This window comes from Ochotona princeps, chromosome 12 (assembly GCF_030435755.1).
Source record: "Ochotona princeps isolate mOchPri1 chromosome 12, mOchPri1.hap1, whole genome shotgun sequence".
Lineage (NCBI taxonomy): Eukaryota > Metazoa > Chordata > Mammalia > Lagomorpha > Ochotonidae > Ochotona > Ochotona princeps.
The window spans coordinates 13,317,436-13,340,753 of NC_080843.1; the positions used below are offsets into that span (position 1 = coordinate 13,317,436).

A 23,318-nucleotide genomic window follows, 5' to 3' on the forward strand; every position below is an offset into this window, starting at 1 on the left:
TTATATAATTCACATATACAATATGTTGTATAATATATAATTTATATATAACATGTTATATATATATGAAAATCAAATCAAAGCATTCTGTGGTACACCCTGAGTGAAGCAGGAGGGAGTGAAGGGGTTAGAGCATGGAGGCACAGACATCTCCTGTGGAGATGTGAAGGTCTGGAGTTGTAAGTTTCATCTTTTCTATGTGTTGGACCTGAATTTAGATCCAGCAGTCAAGTGACTTTGAACTTTTTCCTTTGTGTGTAAAACTAGCAGGGTGTTTAGATCACTGAAGGTACATTTTGCTCATTTACCTGGGAAGACTCTCATGACAGTTTCTATGGTTGAGGTTAGGCCATCGAATTCATGCAGTCAGCTTTGTCCTCAGATGTTTTCAGGAGAACATGATTCTCTTTCACGGCCAACAGCAGCTACTGGTTGGCTCTTCAGAGGGGGAAAAAAAAAAACCATCCTCTAATGCAGAGGAGGTGTCTCCTAGTTTTCCAGATAAAGGACCAGTAGGGTATATATAACAATTTTCATTGCTGTACAAGCATCCACATCTTTATGCATGTGTGTATCTCTCCCTCTCTCTCTTGCTCTCTCTCTGAGACAGAAAGATTTATCTTAAGGATTTAGCTCATGTGATTGTGGAGCCTAACCAGTGCAAAGTCTTCAGAGTGGGCCTGACAGACTGGGGCTCCAGAGCAGAGCTATCTCCGTGCTTCAGGCCTGGAGACCGACTGCTCAGGGAAGGCCAATCCCTGCTCTGTTGGGGGCTTCAGCTGATCATGCTGAGGAGCAGCCACCTTGTGGAGGGCAAATTGTCTATCTCAAGGTGTACTGGCTTACATGCTAATCTCATTCACGAAACGGCCTCAATAAGAAACACCCAGAATAGTGTTCACCAAATGTTTGGGCTCACAATATTTGAGAGGTAGAGGAATAGAGAGAGGGAAAGAGAGGGATAGAAGGCAGGGGAGAAAGGGAGACAGGGGAGAGAGAGAGGGAGAATGTGAACTTTCATCTACTAGTTTGTTCCGCAAATGAGTGAAAATGCCTGGCTGAAGCTAGGAGCTGAGTACCTAATTCATGTCACCTACATGGATGTCAGTGACCCAACTACTTGAGCTGTTATTTGCTGGCTCCTGAGGTACACGTGGCCAGGACCCTGAAATCAGCAGTGCAGCTGGGCACGGTAACCCTGATACCTTAACCACGAGGCTAAACGCCTGCACTTCCAGTCAACTTGTGAAGGGTGCCCGGGGTTTTCTCTCTTTTACCTTCTCATGTTCCTAAGCCTGAGCAGATCGAAACTGTGTCCCTTACATCAGCTGCTGCTTGAAGCACATCTACAAGGTCTGCGCATGTGCTTGTCAAGCCTCTTAAGTGTGCTGAAATGTCGATACCATGCCAGTTTATGATACCCCTCTTAGACTCTGGTCTGACTCATCTGGATTGCACTTTATCAGCTTCAGAACAAGATCCGAAGATGGGGTTGCATAACCTTGAAGATAACTGAATGCTGATGACGGAATGAACAGGGTGTGGGAGAGGCAGAGGAGTCACTTGGTAGTGAGGAGAGGCTTTCGGGTGTCTTGTGCCTTGCATGGAAGAGCCTGCCATGTAGACTTACTTTTGTACAACAGCCTTACCCAGAAGCCTCACTAGGCCCTGCACAGTAAACTTCGCATGAATTCTGCGGAGATCCCATGTAAGTTATCAGTAACCAAATTTGGAATGAAATCTTCACAATTAAAATGTCAAGTGATCATATTAAGCTTATTACTCAGAAGGACTTGCAGACTTAAATCTTCTCTCCTTCCCCCTTGCCAGGTTTCTGACCTCTATAATTGTTGAAGGCACAATACAGTTCAAGAGTGGGTGGTGACTAACATTCTAGCAGAGATATATTGAATTAACATCAATGTCATGATATTGTAAGGGTTTCATGTCAGATTTTTAAGGGCTTTCTTTTCATTTTTAAAATTTATTTTCTTTTTATTGGACAGTCAGATATACAGAGAGGAGGAGAGACAGAGAGGAAGATCTTCCATCAATTGATTCACTCCTTAAGTGGCTGCAACAGCTGGAACTGCGCTGACCCGAAACCAGGAACCAGGAACCTCCTCTGGGTCTCCTACGCAGGTGCAGGGTCCCAAGGCCTTGGGCCATCCTCGACTGCTTTTCCAGGCCACGCACAGGGAGCTGGATGGAAAGTGGGGCAACCGGGATTAGAACCGTTGCCCATATGGGATCCTGGCACATGCAAGATGAGGACTTTAGCTGCTAGGCTACCGTGCCGGGCCCTCATGTTAGAGTCTTATTTCTTCTTTAAATGTCGGCATTTCAAATTTTGCTATGGAACACATTTTTTTAACCGTTGGATGAAATTATTTCTTTGTTCCTCTATATTCGGAAATTGATGTGTGTAAAATCTTTCCGTGTGCAACAGTAGAAAGCCACACATAAAGAAATCAGATCAATTATGATGATGCTAAAATTGTTTATTATGCAAAAAGTTATGTAACTCTTCAAAAGTTGTATGAGGAAAATGAGAGCATAAGATAGCATTACTTACATTATTATAGTCTAATATAATGTATTGAACATGTATTCTAAACATAATACAGAGTGTTATGTAATAATACAGAAAGATCACAGTTTTCTTTAAAGTTTTATATACATATCAAAAAGAGTTGAAAGTATAAACATCAGCGTGGAGGCTATAGTTGTCTCTGAGCAAAGTAGTCATGGATGAATTGCTTTCTTCCCTGGTTTCTGAATCACTTGAACAACTTTCTGTAGTGAAATGAGTCACGCCTTCCGTTAGAGTAAATGTCATGTTAGTGCTAGGAAGACCAGTGGCAGGCCAGGATGTGAAGGATTGAGCAAGAATCCACATGTTCAGTTCCCACTGTGCTGTGTGCGGGTGTGTATGACACGGGGGAACGGGATGGAGAAGGAGGAAAGTGCGCATGGCGCCGCAGAGGCTCTGGAGGGTAGCAACCTGCTCCCCACATCTGTAACGGCACTAACGCTCTCTGAAGGCGGGTGGGAACCCTACGAGAGCCCAGGGCCAGCTGAGCAGGCAGGGCAGGTGTGGTAAAAGGCAGCGGCATGAGAACTTGGGGACCAGGGAGTGGATTTAATGCAGTTTCTGGAGCAGTCTTTCAGGATGAATTTGTGATTTGAACTTTCAGGTGGATTCTCCCAATTTTGCAACTATTGGCATCTGTAAGATTTTTTTTTAGAAAATGTAACAAAACTTAGGTTTTTAGAATAGATTTAAATTCCAGAAAAATTGATAGAATGTAGAAAGAATTCCCATATACTCTCTCTTAGAGTTTCCTTGCTACATTACTATTAACTTTTTGTTTTAAATCTTGCATTCTTTGGGCTCCACAGGGCTCTGCCCTGGCCCAGCCTTGGCTGTGTGACTGTTTTAGAGAGTGAACCAGCACACAGTAGGCTCTCTCTGAAATAAATACAAAAATCTTTAGACTACAAAAAGAAAGATGGAAGCCACAGAGAATGGCAGCATCGGAGGGCTCCGCTATGCTTGTCAGCTTCACTGTGTTGGCTTGTAAAACTGTACTAGAAAGTGTGGGGTCTTTTGTAGCATGACTGAAAAAAAAAACACCATTTGAAGGCTCAGCTCTGTGGCATGGTGAGTTAACCTATCACCCGCTGTGCTGGCGTCCCATCTGGGTACAGATTTGAGTACTAGCTGCTTCTGATCCAGCTCCCTGCTAATGACCTGGGAGAGCAGTGGTAGATGGTTCAAGTTCTTGTGTCCCTGTCCCCAACTGGGAGACCTGGAAGAAGCTCCTGGCTCCTGGCTTTGTACTAGCTCAGCCATTTGGGGAGTGAATCACAAGATTGGAGTCATCTCTCTCTTCAATTCTGTCTTTCGGATAAATAAATCAATCTTATATATAAAAAAAAAGAATACTTGTGACTATTTTCAGAACCTACATATTTTGTAAGGGAATATTTGGTATTAATACAAAGTTCTGACTCATTATCCATTGTCATCTTGAGGTGACTTTGATGCAGCTTCTGCGGATTCAGAACCCCACAGAACCGTGTGAAATAGCTGCCCTGCCGATGCTGAAAGGAACCTGGAGAGTGTCCATACTACATGTTTCCACTGATGGAAGATTCCAGAAAAAGCAAACTGGTCTCAAATGACAGAATGATGATACGTGTTTGCCTGGGGAGAGGGTGGCAGAAAGGGCTTTGAGGAAAGGGTTACTAAAGAATCATGTCTTTCTGTCTGATCCTCTGGTTGAACTGACAGAAAGATGAATTAAATGTGACTTTTACACATGTGATGCTTGAGGCAAAGGCAACAGAAAAAGTGTGCCTCTCAGGACAGAGACATCTCAAGTTTGGTCATCCCTGATTTGCTTGAGTAGGGAAACAGTACGGAATTCTGGAGGCTGAGCTCTGTGTGGGGCTTGGTTTAACCAACTGACAGTGTTTGATCTAAATGATCTTGAATTTTTCATCACTTATGAGGTGCTGTGGCTTAAACAGGCCATGAGGAGCACCAAGTGTCAGGCACGGATAAGAGCTCCTGTTTCTGATGGAAATGCACTGACCTTCACAGAGAGACTCCCCCAGGCCACATTTGGAGTTTCACTGTGATTAAGCAGGATGGTTTTTGCCACTAGAAATCAGTGAAGACTTAGGATGGTGTCTCCTCTACTTTCTGCAGTTTATCTTGCTTGGCAAGGCGACCCACACTCACTCTCCACCTGGTTGCAAAATGAGAGTAAGTTTATGAGGTTTGCTGTCCAGTTTTACCATTTATCTGCTATGGGTTGCATTGTGTTCCTCTTAGATTTGTATGTTGATGTCCAAATCTCAGTACTTTAGAAGGTAACCTTTTTTTTTTTTTAAGATTTCTTTATTAAATTGCAAGGCAGAATGGTGTCATGTATATGAGGTTGTAGGGAAGGTTGGGAGGGAGAGAGAGAAAGAGTGAGCCTTCATTTGTTGGTTCACGTTACATGGCTGTGTCCACCAGGGTTGACCTGAACTGAAGCCAGGAGCATGACATTCAGTCAGGGTGTCCCAAGTGCGTGGCTAAGGCTCAAGTCCCCTACTCTCTTCCCAGGTGTATTAGTGGAGAGCTGCAAGGGAAGTGGAACAGTGAAGGTAAACCAGGGTCTCTAAGACATTGCTTTGCTTTATATTGTATTTTGATATATTTTCCTTTTTATACTGGAACACATTTTAGAAATGAAAATTTCCTAAAAGCAAAATTTAGGCACCTGTCTGCCATGAATTGCAAGAACATGTGTTTCTCTTTTATAACTTATAAAATGAACTGAAATTTGAAACTTTTTTTTGGTGGGGGGTTGGTGGTGGGTATGTGTGTGATTTTGCATACCGGATCCATTGTAAGTAACTGAATTAAAAAATGTAACTGAATTAGTTCAGATGAGATTAAACAGGAAGGAGCCATTTTCAAGAAATGTCAGCTAGACAGCATGGTTAGTTGCCTTTTGACAGTAATTCTAAAATAATGAGGTTGGCAAAAAACCATCAGATTCAGATCAAGAACTTTTTGAAGATTTTTTCCCTCTTATTTTAAATGATGGGACTCAGTTTTATTAGCTATTAAAATTAATAAGAATGGTTTCATTTGTGCTTTATCTATAGTCTCTGGCTTGTTTAAGCTTTGTCTTCATATCCTTATATGCTTGAATTTCAAAACTTTTTGCTTCAAAATAAATTTAATCCTGTTTTCCATGATGTTTTAAAATATCATTGTGTATGTATTATGACTAATGACAGATTCCTAAGTTCTAAACCTAACAGAACAGCACATCTTTAATCATGATGTGCTATGATTTAATGAATTCAGCAGACTCGAGAAAAAGAATAGTTACTTGCATTTATGGATAGTATCATTACCAGAAGAATGTTTTCCAAGTGTAAGAGCTAAAAATTCTTAGATTCCAAAAGAAAAAATGTTTTAAAAATCACTTAGATTCTAGTACTAGATGCATATTTATATTTGGGTGTAGCAATATGTGTATGAATTGATAATTTCTAGGACCAAGCATTTCTTGGGAAGGGTTCTTCAATATTCTTGAGGAGTTTTTCTCACTTTTGCAATGTTCATTGAAATAGAAATAATATAGACTATTGATTAAGAAGATGATGTTTTTCTTAATTCTAAAATAATGAGGTTGGCAAAAAACCATCAGATTCAGATCAAGAAGTTTTTGAAGATTTTTTCCCTCTTATTCAGTGTTTTAACTTCAAATTTTTAATCAATGAATTTTTTGAAGTAACTGAATGGATGGCTCAACATTCAAAATACATAAAGTGAGGAAAATAATACCAATTATGGCATCATATATGTCAAAATAGGTCCACGTGGCCTCAGCCCTAACAGCCAACAGTTCCTGCAAGATTACCACCAGCAGCTAAATAGGACTCCTGGTGTCTCCCTAGTCATGGGAACTGCTCCAACCGAAAGTTGTACAGACAACGGTGCATCCTCAGCAGTGTCACAGGAGGTAGAGAGTGGTGAGCCAGGAGCAAGAGCTATAAAGACCATGGCGGAAATCTAACATAAGAACCCAGACCTAGAACTTGCTGGAGAGAGTGGCACAATTGGCTGCAAACAAAGAGCCGTCTACCAATTCAATAAGTAAAATCGAGTTGTAGATCTGAGGGTGACACAGCTTAGAAACCTGCCCCAAGGAGAAGATTCTGCTAAGCAGAAGTACAATGACCAAGAGCAAAAGAAGAGACAAAGGCAAAATGAATATTATTGACGACTCCCCTGCAAAGGAGCAAAACCCTTTGCCAACTTCAGAGTTAACTGAGGGAGACATCAAGAAAATGGGGGATACAGAATTCAAAACACTTGTTATAAAACTTCTTATCAACGAGAAGCACAAAAAAGCAGGCATTAAAGGAATTTAAGGAATATGTCACACTGGAAATGAATCAAACGAAAGCTAATACATTAGAAATGAAGAATACACTGTAGCAATTAAAAATACAGTGGAGAGTCTCCAAAATAGAATGAAACAAGCAGAAGAAAGAATCTCAAAATTAGAAGATATTTTCTGTCACCAGGGGAAAACAAACCAAAAGCTGAAAGTAGAGCTAGGTCAGGCCAAAAAAAATATTCAAGAATTGAAAAACACTATTAAGAGACCTAATATAAGCATGATGGGAATCCCAAAAAGTGCAGAAAGAGAAACTGGTTTTACAAATATATTTAATGAAATAATAAGGGAAAATTTCCCTAATGTAGAGAAAGAATTGGGAAACAAGATCCAGGAGGGGCACAGAACTCCCAACAGTGTTGGTCAAAAGCGATCTTCACCAAGACACATGATAATCAAGCTCTCTTCAACGGAACGTAAGGAAAAGATCCTTAAATGCGTACGTGAAAAAAGAAAGTCAATTGACATATAAAGGAATGCCAATTAAACTCACAGGAGACCTCTCACAGGAAACTCTTCAGATCAGAAGAGAATGGTGTGACATATTCCAGATTCTAAAACAAAAAGTTGTTGGCCTAGCATAATATATCCAGCAAAGCTTTCTTTTGTCTTTAAAAATGAAATAAAATTCTTCCACAATAAAGAAAAGTTAGAATAATTTGCTTCTTCCAAACCTGCCCTACAAAGGATACTTCAAGATGTTCTCTAGACAGAAGAGGAATAGCACCAAACAAAACCAAAGACAAATGTGAAGAACATCCCAGCAAAATGACAGAAGACTAAATATGAACAATCCATTGCTAAAAATGACAGGACCAAATTACCACCCATTCACATTAACCCTGAATGTAAATGGCTTAAGCCCAATCAAACATCATAGATTAGTAGACTGGATTAAAAAGCAAAACCCATCTGTTGCCTACAGGAGACACAGTTTACCAACAAAAATCAGGGGCAACTATATCTCATGGATTTTGATTGTTTTGTTGTTGTTAGTTTCATCTCTTCAAAACACTTTCTTCTCATTAAATTATTCAATGACTCATGGATCATACAGTAGCATCATTTTCTTAAACAAGGTTCTTGATTTTCTTTTTAATTTCTTCTGTGACACATTAGTCATTCAGTAGCATGTTATTTAACTTCATGGTGTTGTTAATTTCTTTTTTCTTCCTGTTATTGATTTTGTTTTGTGGTTTTTCATTTCAGGGATGTATAGTAGCTATGTAATGAAGACTTTGATATCTAGTAACATGATATTTAACTTCATGGCATTGTAAATTTCTATTTTTCTTCCTATTGTTGATTTTGCATTGTGGCTTTTCATTTAAGGGGAGGTACAGTAACTGTGAAATGGAGACTAACATATCCAGATGTGAGGATACAATGCGGTATGCATCTCTACTTCCAGACTAAAGATCAACTTACAATGAAACTGTTTACTATATGACAATAGGATGCTGGACTCTCTACCGTTGTCCATGCCCACAATAATGGACATATAACTGTGTATGAAGAACTATACTTTAGTAATGATATAGAGGAACTTGGTGGGGGAGGGGATTCTTTCTTTTGTCTCTTATCCTTTCAGCCCCCTTTCCTAGAGTCAGCCACTCAACTAGCTTTCTTGTTTTTTGTTTTTTTTTTCCAGAGCTTTATTGAGGTGTTATTTGCACCACGTTGTATCTATCCATTTTAAGGGCACAACAAAATGTTTTCCAGAAAATTTAGGCTGAATGTGATGAAAAACTCTTAAAGTTTTAATTTTTTCATTACATTTCAAAGAGAGAGACCAAGGGACAGAGAGAGAGATTGATGTTGTGTTTTCTAGTTCATTTCCTAAATGCCAGCTTGCAGGGCTGCACCAAGCCAAACTCAGGAGCCTGGAACTCCATCCGGCCCTCTCACATGGTGACAGGGCCCCAACCACTGGAACTGTCATAATGGGAGCATTAACAGAAAGCTGGATTGGAAGGCAAGTGCTAGGTTCATCTGTGACTATGCCAAAATGTCTGCACCCCTACCTAGATTTTGCCTTTTTAAAAAATGTTAACAAGACATTTGTGTTGGAGCTTGCCTCTTCTACATTTGTTCTCTTAAATCATATAGCCTCAAGCTGTCAACCCATTTCTTCTGTCGTATCTCTAAATTGATACACATAGACACAGATAGACAGGCACATGAGGTACTACATGTCAGAGTGAGCATAGGGAATTTATACTTATGTACCTTACTCTTTTTCCTAGACAATATACTTCAGCAATACACAGTCTTAGGTACTCATTTGTAAATGCTGGTAAATTTGTTATTAGCAACAAGCGTATTCTCTTACAAATATATAGGTGGTGTCTGCTGACTTGGACAGCAAAGGGAGTGAGTCATTCTCTTCCTCCTTCAGGTCTGTGTTTTGAAGGAGATGGAGCTCTGTTTCCCACCCACGTCAGTTACTGAGTGATAGGGAAACACATTTGAAACATCTAAATTGAACACCATGTACCGGATACATGATAGAAATCAAAATTGGCAAAATGAGAACACGTGTGCAGAGCAAACCGAGATGAATATAAATGTGTGATATGAAATATGAAATTAACAAATATGTTTGATGTAGAAACACTGCCTTCAGGATATACTATTTTAAAATGCATTCAGGAGAGGGCTGGAAATGCAGTCAGTTGGATAAGAGAACTGCATAGCCTATTTCTAATCCTTAATTCTTCTGAAGAACATTTCACACCACCAAGAAGAGAAAAGCTGTTAGATACAGACAGCTGATTCCTTACCGGGATAGACGCCCAGCATTTCAGAAACGATTTGAACACAGGGCAAAATTAACCTATTTTCTCCATGATGTGGCAGCAAAGAATAGATCAAGAACCTGAGACAGAGGAGCGCAGCGGGAGGCTAAAAATGGGGGCAAGTTTTCCTGTTCAGAGGAGTGGGAGAGAAGACAGGCAAGTAACCAACAAGCAGCAGAGAGGTGCAGATTTTTTTCTGTATTAATCTTAATACTTATCACCCTAGTCAGTGGCCCACCTGGATTCAATCAATTTTCCCCTCCTTTGGATGTAGGGAAGTCCTGTATGCCTGTGCTACATCAGCCACTCACAAGTTCTCTGAACTCTTGACTCATTTCCATCAGCATGCACTGAGGTCTTCTGCTATGGTAGGCACTGGAATACAAAATAAAAAATATGCAGAACATCTCTTTACATCCAGTCCTACCTGCACTATAGAAGGTGAGGGTAGTATGAATTGCTTCCTAATAGGACCGTGTTCTACTCTTGTATTATTTAGCTCTACAATACACACCTGCTTCTTACTGAGTTTCAGAACTTTTCTGTAAAAGTCCTTGGTTTTATGGTCACAGTATACCATGAGACATCTCAGCCTCTTGGATTCTGCTACTTGGTCTCTAATGAGAACTTTCCCTTGTGTAAATAAGACGATGTTCAATTACTGTTGTACCTATTACCTGAGATCTTCTTGGCTTTTGTCCTTAGCTCTGTGATCACTTGAAACATCTTCTAGGGATTCTTCAGGAATTTTTCTCGAAGCCTCCTGTTACTTACAGCAGCTTGGCTCCATGGTTATTACTTCTGGATTTATACAGAATTAGGGATACGTGAATATGTCTGATAATCTCTGTTTTCTCAAGGGATTCGAGGCAGGCTGGAGAAGCACATACATTTTCAAAAGGACAAAATAAGATTCCCAGAACCTGGGGCCATAAGAAGGAAAACACCAAGCTGGATACTATGCCAGCTGCTTCCTGGATGTGAGGGCTGCAGATTTGGTTGTAAGCCTCATAATTGGCTAAGGCAAAGAAAGAAAAACTGTATTATTCACAGGGACAAGACATTTGTGGCAAACTGATTGCTATGAGGAAGTGAACCTTCTCTGGAGTCTGATGCCTGAGAGAATGCCTTCACTGTGAGCTGTGTTAGATAGCTTAGAAATAACATCACATTTTCCCATTACATGTCTCAGTGTTGGCTAATGCCTGATAATCAAAGATAACTTAGTTAATGAAAAACTAGAAGGAAACCAACTCTTACTCTTGTCTATCAGAATGAGGATTTTTTTTTAAAGATTTATTTATTTATTTTACTTTGAAAGGGCAGAATTACTGAGAGACAGAGAAAGGTCTTCCATCTGCTGGTTCACTCCCTCAAAAGGGCACAACAGAACTGAGCTGGTCTGATCCAAGCCATGAGCCAGGTGCTTCTTTTGGGTCTTCCTTACCAGTGCTGGGGCCCAAGGACTTGAACCATCTCCTGCTGCTTTTCCATGCCATAAACAGGGAACTGGATGGGAAGTGGAGCAGAATCCATGAAGCGGGACATGAAACCATGACCATGTGGGATGGCGAACCACAGGCATAGGATTAGTCTGATATGCACCACACTAGGATTCCCCAGAATGAGGCTTCTTAACATTACTCTGACCTGCTTGCAGCTTCTAGTTAGTGTACCAATATTCCAGTAATTCTTCTAAAGTGGAAGCAATTCAATTTCAAGCAGCAACTCTTTGGGATTTAAATAAGGTAGCATAAAGCAAGCTTAACAAAGTTTCTGGCATAGAGTAGGCGTTAAAGAAATATAAATGGTCATCAGTTTCTCATTTTGTGGCACTGTAGCGACTTTCCCAGAGATGACGATAACTTTGTCTGCAGCGTAGTGAAAAGACCATGACTTTGGAGTCAGGAAAACACATGTGTGTCATAGAAATCACTAAGGTGTCACAGTCTCTGTGTCCTCTTCTGTAAACTGAGTAATAGCTAATGAAGAAGTAACTAGAAACTTTACCATCCCTTGCCTGGAACATAGCAAGCACCCAATTCATTAATATGCCTTTTTCACTCTTGACGTTCTGGAGTCAAACAATTCATAGGAAGTACAAAGGGCCACAAAATCTAGTTGACACTGGGGGATCACACTGTATATGTGTTGGCAGCCCTATCCTTCCAAATTCAAAGTCTCTGCATCAATTTGAACATTTTTCGCTCACAAGCTAGGAATTCTACCCTATTCAAATATCCTTGCAGTAATAATGTCACGCAGCAGTAGAATCATTCCATGGCCCATTTCATTTCCTATATTCTAGTTCTCTCTCTTTCTCATTTTGTTTTTACAAGGAGTGAGAAAAAGAAAGAGACAACTTCCCATTTCTTGGTTCATTCCCCAAAGATTTGCAACAGCTAGGAGCCAGGGACTGAATCCAGGTCTCCCACATGGGGCAGGAACTCTAACTTGAGCCATCACTGCTACTTTCTAGGGTCCACATTAGCAGAAAGGTGGCATAGGAGGCAGAGCTGCACCCCTCTGATATGCTGCAGCCCCCACCAGTGAACATGAGAATGAGGGTAGGCGTGGGCTTGGCTAGACTGCTGGTGGCACCTGCCAGCTTGAATGTTGGCTGGGTCGTAGGGTCGATTGGGCTTAGCTAGGCTCCAGTGCCTACTGATGTGTGTAAGAGTCTAATGAGACGCAGACTTGACCAGTCTGCTGCACATACTGGGATGTGCTGGAACCAGGGGCTGGGGGCGGGCCTGTGGGGATTATTGGGAGTTGCTGCAACTAGGCTGTGGTTCCTACTGGAATGCATGAGAGCTGAGTGTGCGGTGGGCAGGGTTAGACTGGCCACAGCATCCATTGGTTTGTGTATGAGCTGGGGCTGGGGTCAGAACTGACCAGGTGACTGCAACCACCGGTATGTTTAGGCTGATGTGGGTAATGGACTGAGCTGAACTGGTGTTAGGGTTAGATTCAATGTTCACTCCCCTTCACCCTCTTTCATTGCATAGGACCCTAAATAAAGGATGACCTGTTTTTGTCAGGAATGAGTATGAATTTGAGAAGGATAACACTGATGAATAAACAAATGTTTTAAAAGTTGTTTATTATGTACCAGATGCTGTATGTGCAAGGCTGATGGAATTGCAGGCTCATTTAACCCTTTCCTTTAAACATTTAAGACTTTTCTTGTAAGCCCAGTCCAGTATAAACAAGCTCTGGGCTTTGTTGCTTTATCATAAAGGACACTGAACTGTTCAGGCTCCTCGCTGGGCAACCAGAGTAGTGTTTTATGGCCAAAGCAATATTTAGAAGCACCAGGAGTGAACTTGCAAGATCTTATCTGTACTTGAGTCTAATAAATGGCCTTGGATATCTGTAAGAGCTAACATGGTCTGTGAATCTTCACAGAAGAGCCATCTTCAGTTCTCCACAAAATTCCAGGGCATCCAAAGACCGAACCTGGAAGTCTGTCCTGTGACCTTCCATAATCAGGAACCTGTGTTTGAGTAGCATGCAGAATCTAGCAATGAACTTATTTTCATCAATGAGTTGGATTATAAAGATAATGATGAGGGCAGCCAAATGTGTGGTGAAGACAACAAAGAGAGAAGTTGCATTGTCAGGCACACTGATAACAACTTTAACATAGGCAGAAGTAAACTCTTCCTGTAATGAGCTGAACTGTATTTTCCTCAAATTCATGCCTGGGGGCACTAACCCTGGTACCTCAGAATGTGACTAAATGAGAAGGTGGGACATTTGAAAGGGCCATTGAGTTAAAAGGAGGCTTTTGGGATAGGCACCAATCCAGTCTGTCTGGTGTCTTAGAAAACAACATTTAGGGTCTGGAGCAGTAGCCTAGTGGCTAAAGTTCTTGTCTTGCACGCATCGGGATCCAGTATGGCTGCTGGGTTGTGTCCCGGCTGCTCCATTTCCCATCCAGCTCCCTGCTTGTGACCTGGGAAAGCAGTCAATGATAGCCCAAAGCCTTGGGACCCTGCACCCCCGCATGGGAGACCAAGAGGAAGTTCCTGGCTCCTGGCTTCAGATCTGCTCGGCTCCAGCCACTTGGGGAGTGAATCATTGGATGGAAGAACTTTCTCTTTGTCTCTCCTCCTCTCTATATATCTGACTTTCCACTAAAAATAAATAAATCTTTAAAAAAAAGCTTTAAAAGGGCTTAAAAAAAGAAAAGAACATTTAGTTGTACAAGATACTAGAAAGACACAGAGGAAATATCATGTGAAGAGATGGGAAGATGACGAGACGAGAAAGCTGAGCGGAGAGACCACAGGTGTAAAATCAACTCTGCCCACACTTTGATCTTGACCTATAGCCTTCAAATCATGAGAAAATACATTTGTGTTGTTTAATCCATCCAGTCTATGGATTTTGCTATAATAGCCCCAGCAAACCAATGCAGACCTCCAAAGACAATTTCATAGGAATGTAAGAGGGCATGAGGCTGGGGAAACTGACTTTAGAGAAGGTCTGTGAAAGCCATATGCTAAAAGAGACTTAACATTGGTGTCTGGCGGGATGGCTCAGTGGCTAAATCCTTGCCTTGCAACTGCTGAGATCCCATATGGGTGCTGAGATCCCATATGGTTTGTGTTCCAGATGCTCTACTTCCCATTCAGCTCTACTGCTTGTGGCCTGGGAAAGCAGTAGAGGATGGCTCAAAGCCTTGGGACTCTGCACCTCTGTGTGAGACCGGGAAAAGGCTTCTATCTGCTGGCTTTGAATCAGCTCAGCTCCGGCCAGGTTGGCTACTTGGGGAATGAACCAGTGGACAGAGTATCTTTCTCTTTGTCTCTCCTTTCCTCTGTAAATATGCCTTTCCAATAAAAATAAATAAGTCCAAAAATAGGAGAGACTTAACATTGATTTTACATGGATTTAGTTGATTTAAAATGCATTTAAAATGTTTTGTTTACCCAGTCTGTATGAGATTGTACCATAAAATTCAAAAATTCAAAATAAAATGTAATAAAACAAGAAATATGTCAGATATTTTAAGCATCCACAAAGCATGTTCTATTAAGAGAAAATGATTTAAAAAATTTTTGGGTACCCACACTTAATATTTCCAAGTGAGTCCGCTTGCATTTTATTATTTATAAAAATAAACAGAAATATTTCCTTGAATAAAAAATGTTTTGTTTAAAAGCAATATACTCATAGGTCTCCCCTTTTGAGAGTTATGTGACTTAGTGTACTGTACAATAAAATGACAGCACCTGAGACTGGGTAATTTATTTATAAAAAAGAGGTTTATTTAGCTCACAGTTGTTGATGTCCAAGAACATGGTGCTGGCATCCTGTCAAGGGCACTCTGACTGTGGCACAACGAGGTAGAGTTATGCAAAAGAAACTGACCCATGTGCAATGAGAGACATGATTTTGAAACGTCCCAGCACCTCCCAACACTGCTATAACAGTGGCCAAACATCTAGCACTTGAGCCTACAGGGCATACCCTTATGCCATCCCCAGACCATCACATCCTGGATTTGCTTCTGCTAATGACCATGAGTGAACCTTAGCTAAGGGAAGGCCCATCACCCGCCTCTTCTTCACTACTGGGGAGCAATGTCAGGAAATGAATGAAAAGGCACTATTTTACCTTGAACTCTGGGATGCGCACAAGGTAGAGCAAGATGACAGCTGGTACAGGGTGTATGCGAGGAAAAGCCATCTCTCTCATGAGCCTGTGAACTCTGAAGCCTTGACTACAGCTTATCCTGGCCTTCTCTGATGAATACACAGTGGATGGAATGAATCAACAGCCAAGTAAAGCTCAGGTCAGCTGTGCTTTGGTCACATGGAGAATGATGACTTAAGCTGTAGGAAGCATGAATCAAGGAATCAAAGAACAAATTGTATTGTTCAAGGAAGAGAGATCAAGATGATGGAGGACAGTTGAAACTACGTCATGGGAAGGAAAATGGGAAGGAGTTGAGGTTTGTAAAAGAGAAGAGGATGTGAGAAGCTTATGGAAAATTGAGTGAACCCATTCCATGAGGCCTGAAGGAGTCATCAAGGGCTTTTGAGAGGAACTTTGGTGGAGGAAATTTTTGTTTAATATCAAATTGCTCATGAAGAAGGAAGAATTTCCTAACATTTGTAACTGCTCCAAAAGTTTGTGAGAACTCCCCACCTGTGGTATTTGGTCAGACACCAGTGATAATTTGTCAGAAATATTGAGAAATGCTATGGTGGAGCCCTGGCCTCACCAGTAGATTCTATACATTTGCAACAGTTTACCAAAGTCTTACCTGGCACCTCCTGCAGAATAAAACTTAAATCATGTAAAGATGGTCTTTATAGCAATGTGTTGCTTGATGAACATAAAGAATAAGGACTATTTACTTTACCAATTACCAATCAGCTAATTGTTAAGCATCTCGTGTTTGCTAAGCACTATTCCAGTGTTGGAAAAACACCAGAAAGTTGAGGTTCTAGATGTTTTGAAATTCATATTCTGGTAGAGGAGACAAACCTTAGCCACTAAACTAACAGGAAGGACAATTTTTGTAGTGATTGTGTTATGAAATAAACAAAATGTGGTATGACATAGCTGACTGAGTGAAGACATGTCGAAGTGAGAAGCCAGGAAGATGTCTCTAGGATCTGAAAACCAAATGACAAGGAAGATTCTGAACAGAATGCTCCAGGCAGAGGGAAGCAGGACCATGGGCAAGGTAGAAATGAATGGAACACATGTAAGTAATGGAGCAATTGTAGGAGTCAGCCCCCAAAGAACAATAGGAGAGGAGGGAGAGTGACAGATCATAGAGCATCTTACATACTAGTTTTCAAACTACTAATGATAAAGCAACTTCCAAAACAAGAGGTTTCAGTCACAGACAAACATGCAATTCAAATGTACATGACTGTCTTGTGGCTGTGCCTCATGACCATTTTCTTGCCATCCTCACAATCCCCTAAGTGGACTCTTTCGTTTTGAGGGACATGACCAGTCATATGTTTGAATGTATGGCAAAATCACATTACCATGATGAAAGTTTCTAAATGCTAACTCTCAACCTTTGTTCTTATCTCAATGCACACCATTCCTGGATCTGTGAATTACACTTGGAGTAGTGTATTAACAGAACCTTGGGTTTTGCTGTGGAAGCTGTGGAGGCATACATGGGGAGGTGGGAGAGAGGAGGCTCAGTGGTGACTTACAGGACTATGGTGTTGTTCCTCACCAATGTGGGAAAGATCCATGGAAGACAAACAACATTTAAACAGGAAAGGGCAAAATGTCTGATTTGAGCATATTAAGTGAGAGATGTCTAGACTGCCAAGGGGAGAGGTCAAGAAGGAACTTAGACATGACTCTGTAGCTTGCCACAGAGGTCAGGGCCAGACTTGGAGTTCTGCGGAGTCATGACAGCCTGAATTTAAAGTCCTAGACAAACCATGTTATGTACCAAATGTCACAATGAAAGAAAAGAATCCCAGACCTAAGCATAGGGCAATTCTGATGTGAGAGTTGACTCCATTTATCTCCATGTTCCAATAATTTTGATTCTAACATCTGTGGAGTCTCAAGGTTTCACAAAATGTAGAGTGAAATTGCAAAATATGTGGCCATCTATAAATATGCGTGAAATGAATGATCAAGTTCCAAAATACCTTTACAGCTCTGAGAGTTTGCCATTCTAACACATTAATGATGCCATGGGTTGAATTTTGCTTCTCTGAAAGATATGCCCATGTCACAAAAGTGTTGGATGTGAGTGATATTTTTTGGAGAAAGGATCATTTTTGTAGATGTCATTGAGTCAAGGATCTGGAAATCATTCTGTATTGAGTGGTGCTTAAATCCGATGAAAAGTATCTTTAGAAGAGACAGAACAAAGGAGAGACACAGAGAAAAGGGGGAGAAGGCCATATGACCATGGCAAAGAATGGAGATTTGCAGCCTCAAATCAAGTGATAAACCAAAGCTTACCTGCAGCCAGTGGAAGCTGCAAGAGGTATTCTTGCTGTGAGCCTCAAGAGCAAGTGCAGCCCTATTCAAACACCAGTCCTAGCAACCCTTTGACCTGGGACTTCTGGCCTCAAATGCTGTGATACAGTGAAGTCCTCTTGTTTCAAGCCATTCAGCTTGTGGTGATTTGTAAGGAATCCCCAGGAAACCAATGCACAGAATGCTGTTTAGTTGACACAACTGCAGCCTTTCCTCTGGAGCCAAACTGTTCTTAACACAGTGCCCTCCCACTGCCTCTACACACTTGGTTTAACTTGAGAGAATTTATAGAGAATGCTGATGTGTAGAGCACAGCCTCAGAGATGCTGCTCTCATGGGGCTGGAATCCAGGCTGGCACAGGTGCACAGCCAGAGGAAAGAACTCCTATTTATTTAGTCACAACATCTTACTGTCAGGGGATGGCACAGAAGTCCTTGGGGTGGGAAAATTGACATCAAGCGCTTTTATTTGTAGGTATCAGGTGTTCTGAGAAAGTGGCTGAGGCTGTTCTGCATCTACCCTCTTTGCAGACTTTATGGCATGAGCAGTCCTGTTCCCAAAGCAAGGGGATGAAGGGCTGCTCCAGTAGGCATTCACTGCTGCTCAACTGTGCATTCCCTGTGCTGCTCCCATGAGCTCCGAGGCCTTCCTTTAATACAAACCCAGATCTTCAATCACAAGTCCCCACTCCAAACTGTCCCTCTCTTTTGCACAATCAGATAATGACAACGATGATTTTTCTGGTGGCCTGCTACTTTGGGTAAATTCTAGAAGTGTGCTGCATTGGAGAAGAGCAAGTTGTTACTGAGAAATGGATTCCTGACTGTGGAACAAAGCCCTTGCTTGTACATCAGCCCTAAATAAATGTTTCTTTATGTTTGCAGTTGCGTGACCTCCTGGAGTGGTCCTTCTCTTGCGTCAGCGCGCAGTCAGGAGTGTCATGCCGTTTCCAATGTGTGCTCCTCTGTGAGGGCCTTTGACGAAGACTCACTGCATCCATTGACTCCGCGGGAAATCTGAGGTCACAAGTTTGGCTGATGCACATGAGCCCAACAAAGAAGATGGTTTTGCCCTCCTGAAACAAAGCCAGAGACTTGATCCCTTCATTGTGCACTTTGGACCATGTGCTAACGATGAGGATTTTTCTAATACTAATCCCTCTAATGACAGCTTCTCCCAGCCCTTACACAAACCCCACAAGGCCTCGTGGCTTGGCAAGCCAGAGAGAATAAAGGCAGCACGGCATTTGGCTTTTGAACTGAGTTCAAGGCAATTAAAGTCAAGGGATAAGGAGGGAAGGAGGGAGGCATAGAAATGCCAGCATAATAAGCAGTATGACTGGAGCACTCTGCAAATTAACTCAATTAGACAAAGCTTGATTTAACGGGGAAGATGGTGAGAAGCACTGCCCTCATTAAATTTGCCTGTTAGAGGTGCTCCTAATGAAATTAAATTTGTGTTAGTTGTTTGAGCCACGTAAAATAGTGTCTGCATGTGCCTGTACACATGTGCACATGTGAAGGTAGGTGATTTTTTTTTAGGAGAGGGATAGAATGAAAAAATACATTTAGTGTAAAAAGACAGTAGATTCTCAGGAACTCAAGAGTGGAAGACTAGGAGATAGACGAGCTGTTAAGAAGAGACTGCAAAGGGAGAGTTCTTGCAACCACCCAGCCATGAGTCTCGTCCAGTTGTGGATTCTGTTCACTTGCCTGACCTGTGGAATCCTGCCTGGAGCCTGGGCTCAATTCCCCCGGGTCTGCATGACCCTGGAGAGCCTGGTGAACAAGGTGTGCTGCCCGCCCCTGGGTGCTGAGCCCTCCAACATCTGTGGATCGCAGGAGGGCCGGGGGCAGTGCACAGAGGTGCAAACTGACACCAGGCCCTGGAGTGGTCCTTATATCCTACGAAACCAGGATGACCGTGAGCAGTGGCCAAGAAAATTCTTCAACCGAACCTGCAAGTGCACAGGTGAGGCCTCCATCGGCAGAGCTGGCCCTACTCTGGGCTTTGTGGGATGGGTACTGGTTGAGAAAGGATCCCCTTCTAAGGAGAAGAGACCACTGAGTGGAGCTTTGAAAGGAGAACCAATTATGTTTTGCTGAGAAGCATTAGTGAAACTAATGCTGCCTGGTTCACATCCTCAGGTACACCCACTTACGAAAACTTTAATAAATATTACTTGGGCCAAGCCTGGTTTTATATATGAACGCATGCCAACATACCATTGGCTTGTTTGTTGGGAAAGGAGTCAAAAGAGCTCCAGAGTCAGCTTTGAAAGTCAGAACAAGTCCTTTCAGGATGAGTTCGGTGCCCTCTGCTGAAATGGGCTTACGCTTGCGGAGGAGGGAGTGGGTGAGGCTTGGCATTTCCAGGTGGGATCAGAGGCAGGTGTTCCTTCATGCTGGCTATAGCGCTTCTAATGATTTGTACGCATCCCAAGCAGGGTACATCGTTCTCGTTAAAGCTGTGACTGGGTTGTAGCTTTGTTGGTGCTGGACAGACAGCAAGACAGAACTTTCTCAGTGAGCTGGGGAAAAGGGTTGTTATCTGATAGCAGTGTTTTTTCTTTTTCTTTTTCTTTTTCTTTTCCTTTTTCTTTTTCTTTTTCTTTCTTTTTTGTTGTTATTTTCACTCTTGTCTGGTTTGCTTGGACTTAGGAAATGGTATCGGGACTGTTTCAATAGGCCCTGGTCTGTTTTATGTCCTGCTTCTTTGAAATCTCTGTGCGTTTCTTCTTCCTCTGGTCTTTGGGATCTTACTAGGTCCTCCTCAGATGTTGTTTCCCTGTAGTTCCCAGCAGCCATATCCAGTGGTGATAAACACTCAAAAACTGCCAGGGAATTCAAAACACAGAAAATATAAGTGTCAACTCTGCAAAATCCTTGGTCACCCTTCTCTGGTGGCTGAATGGATAAGACTTGCCTTTTAAAGTATTTATTTCTTTTCCACTATGTTTCTGTAACATAGGAGAATCATGCCATGGAAGCCTGTGAAGTATTACTAACAGAGTGTCTGAAGGGCTATTATGTTGATGGAAGGATATCAGATTTTTTTGTTTGTTTAGAAGTTCTGGATTTAAAATCATTTTGGAATAATATTTTTAATTCTTTGATAGAAAGTTATTTTTGGTGGATCCTTGTTTTACCCTGGTTATGAATGGCAGTGAAGTTTTTAATAGCAAATTGAGGATGTTGCCATCCATCTTTTTCTAACCTGTTTTGGCACCTGCTTATTTAAACATGGTCTCTTGGATTGTCATTATTTCTTTTTTTTTTATTAATTATTTTGCATTATGTGACAGTTTCATAGGCTCTGGGAATCCCCTCACCCCTCCCCCTCCCCTCCCCCCTGGTGGATTCCTCCACCTTGATGCAGTATTACAGTTCAAATTCAATCAAGATTCTTTCCTTGCAAACATATACCAAGCATAGAGTCCAGCTACTTATTGTCCAGATGGGTTGAACAGTTTCTTGGGGAGACCATTTCTGGTCTGAAGTTAGAGCTGGTAGAATATCATCACAGTCAATTAAAAGTCCCAATATAACATCAACAGCAATTTGCAATATTATGGAATTGACATGGTTTTGAGTAGGATTGTCATTGTTTCTTAGACTAATGAGGAGCAGCTGGCTTCACATGACCTATGTGACTGGAAATCATACTGATATAGTACATTTTTGGGTCCAAACAAAAAAATACCCCCAGAACAATCATTTCCATGTCAGTTAGTGTTAAAGTGCATCAGCTTTTTGTAAAGTGGGAATCTCCATTTTATGGAATTTTAGGGAAGAGGATTTTATGAAATCATATTTAATTATTAACTCTCCTTATTTCTGTCTCCTTTGAGTTTTCCACCTGACTAACAGGTTATCATTATTTTACAGGACGGGGATGTGAAGGATAGGAATGACAAAGAAGAAAGGGGTAATTGCTGTTTACCTTTGCTGAGGGCATGCTTATAGATATTCTTAGAAGTGACAGTCATCTGAGGTCACAGTGATCTACTTTCGAAATGCAGACAGAGATTTTCTGTTCTGAGAAGGCAACCAGACTCGGGGCCTGTCCTGTAAGTGCAGACCATGAGAGCCTCTCATCCCCAGGCCGGTCACCAAAGCAGGGTTCTCTCACAGTGTATGATCTCTTTCTCCAATCATGGTCAAGGCCATCTGTACCCCTATAACCTCCCACCCCCTGCCATGCTATGAGGCTGTGGCTCACCTCCTCCCTGGCACCAGCTGGGTCTGACTGTGAACAGCAGCTCTTTAGATATCAACTCTGTGTGTGTGTGTGTGTGTGTGTGTGTGTGTGTGTGTGTGTGTTTGTATGTGAAATGTGAAGGAGAGAGAGAGAAAGATTGAGAGAGATTGGGCAGGGGGAGAGAAAGAGAGAGATTTGGCTATTCTATGTTTCATTTGAGAGGAACCTGCATTATTAGCCTTTCTGTGCCTGGCTTGTTTCACTCAGCACAATGTTGTTTAGGTTCATTCATGTTGCTGCAAATGTTAGAATTCTGTTTTTCTGCTTGCTTATCTATTTTAAAGATTTCTTTACTATAGACAGAGGGCTCTTCCATCCAATTGTTCATTCCCCAAATGGCCATGGGTCAGGCTGAAGCCAGGAGCTAGGAGCTTCATCCGTGTCTTCCATATGGCTGAAGAGGAGCGGCCTAAGGACTTGCATCATCTGCTGCTGCCTTGTAAGGTGCATTAGCAAGAGCTGGTGTGGAAGTGGAACAGCCAGGACACATACCAACACGCATATGGGATACCAGTGAGGGAGGTAACGGCTTATCTCAATATGCTACAGTGCCACCCAGAATTTTCCTTCTAAAGGCAAAATAATATTCCATCATACTTCTGTACTGAGTTTGGGTGGATCCACTTACGTGGACTAGGTGGTCTAGCCATTGCAATCTCAAGGTACCAGACCAAATTTAGTGTCCCAATATATGACAGGAGTCCTTCTGTTTATTCCACTCTGAGAGAGAGATGCTTGCCTTCTCATGGTTGCTTTCTTGTGGTCTAGATAGAAAAACCTGACAGTCAACCTCCCAAAGTCCCTCTCTTCTGGTTCTGTTCCTCAACGTTGTTTTCTAAATAGAATCCATGCAAAATCTCAAACTTCCTAAGAAAATGTCAGCTAGCTTCTGGCAAGAAGGTATTGATGACCTTGAATTGTAGTAATTCTCTTGAAAAACAAACATACCATCATATCCACAATCATGGAGCTGGTTAAAAGATGTTAGCTTAATAAATAGACCCAAATACATGCTCAGGGAATTTTTTTCTTTTTATAAAAACTTTAAGTTCTATGCTCACATTTTCTATATAGAACATTCCCTTCTCCAGTGGGATCAAGGAACGTGAGATAATTGCTGAACTTAGTGTTCAGGGGAGATCTGGGCACTTCAATATTAGCATTCACCTTTAAGGTTTACCTACCAGTTGGCCTTTATGAGAAACCACCGGTTGCAACAATGTCTTTGGGCTTTTGAAAAACATGTGTGCCAAATAATTTTTGAACAGTTGGCTGAGAATGTCTTGTTTGTACAAGTGACTA

The 23,318-nt window shown here is 41.7% G+C and overlaps 1 protein-coding gene across 2 annotated transcripts in view; it reads left to right on the forward strand.

The window, feature by feature from the left end:
• Positions 1 to 23,318, forward strand: part of DCT (dopachrome tautomerase) — an 86,558-nt gene that overhangs the window by 28,464 nt on the left and 34,776 nt on the right. The window contains exon 2 of one of the 2 annotated variants that reach the window (XM_058670561.1): positions 18,641 to 19,727. The exons of the other annotated variant lie outside the window; for it this stretch is intronic. Coding sequence (XP_058526544.1) covers positions 19,433 to 19,727 — 295 coding nt within the window. The 5' untranslated portion in view covers positions 18,641 to 19,432. The remainder of the gene's footprint in view (positions 1 to 18,640; positions 19,728 to 23,318) is intronic. 2 annotated transcript variants of the gene reach the window in all.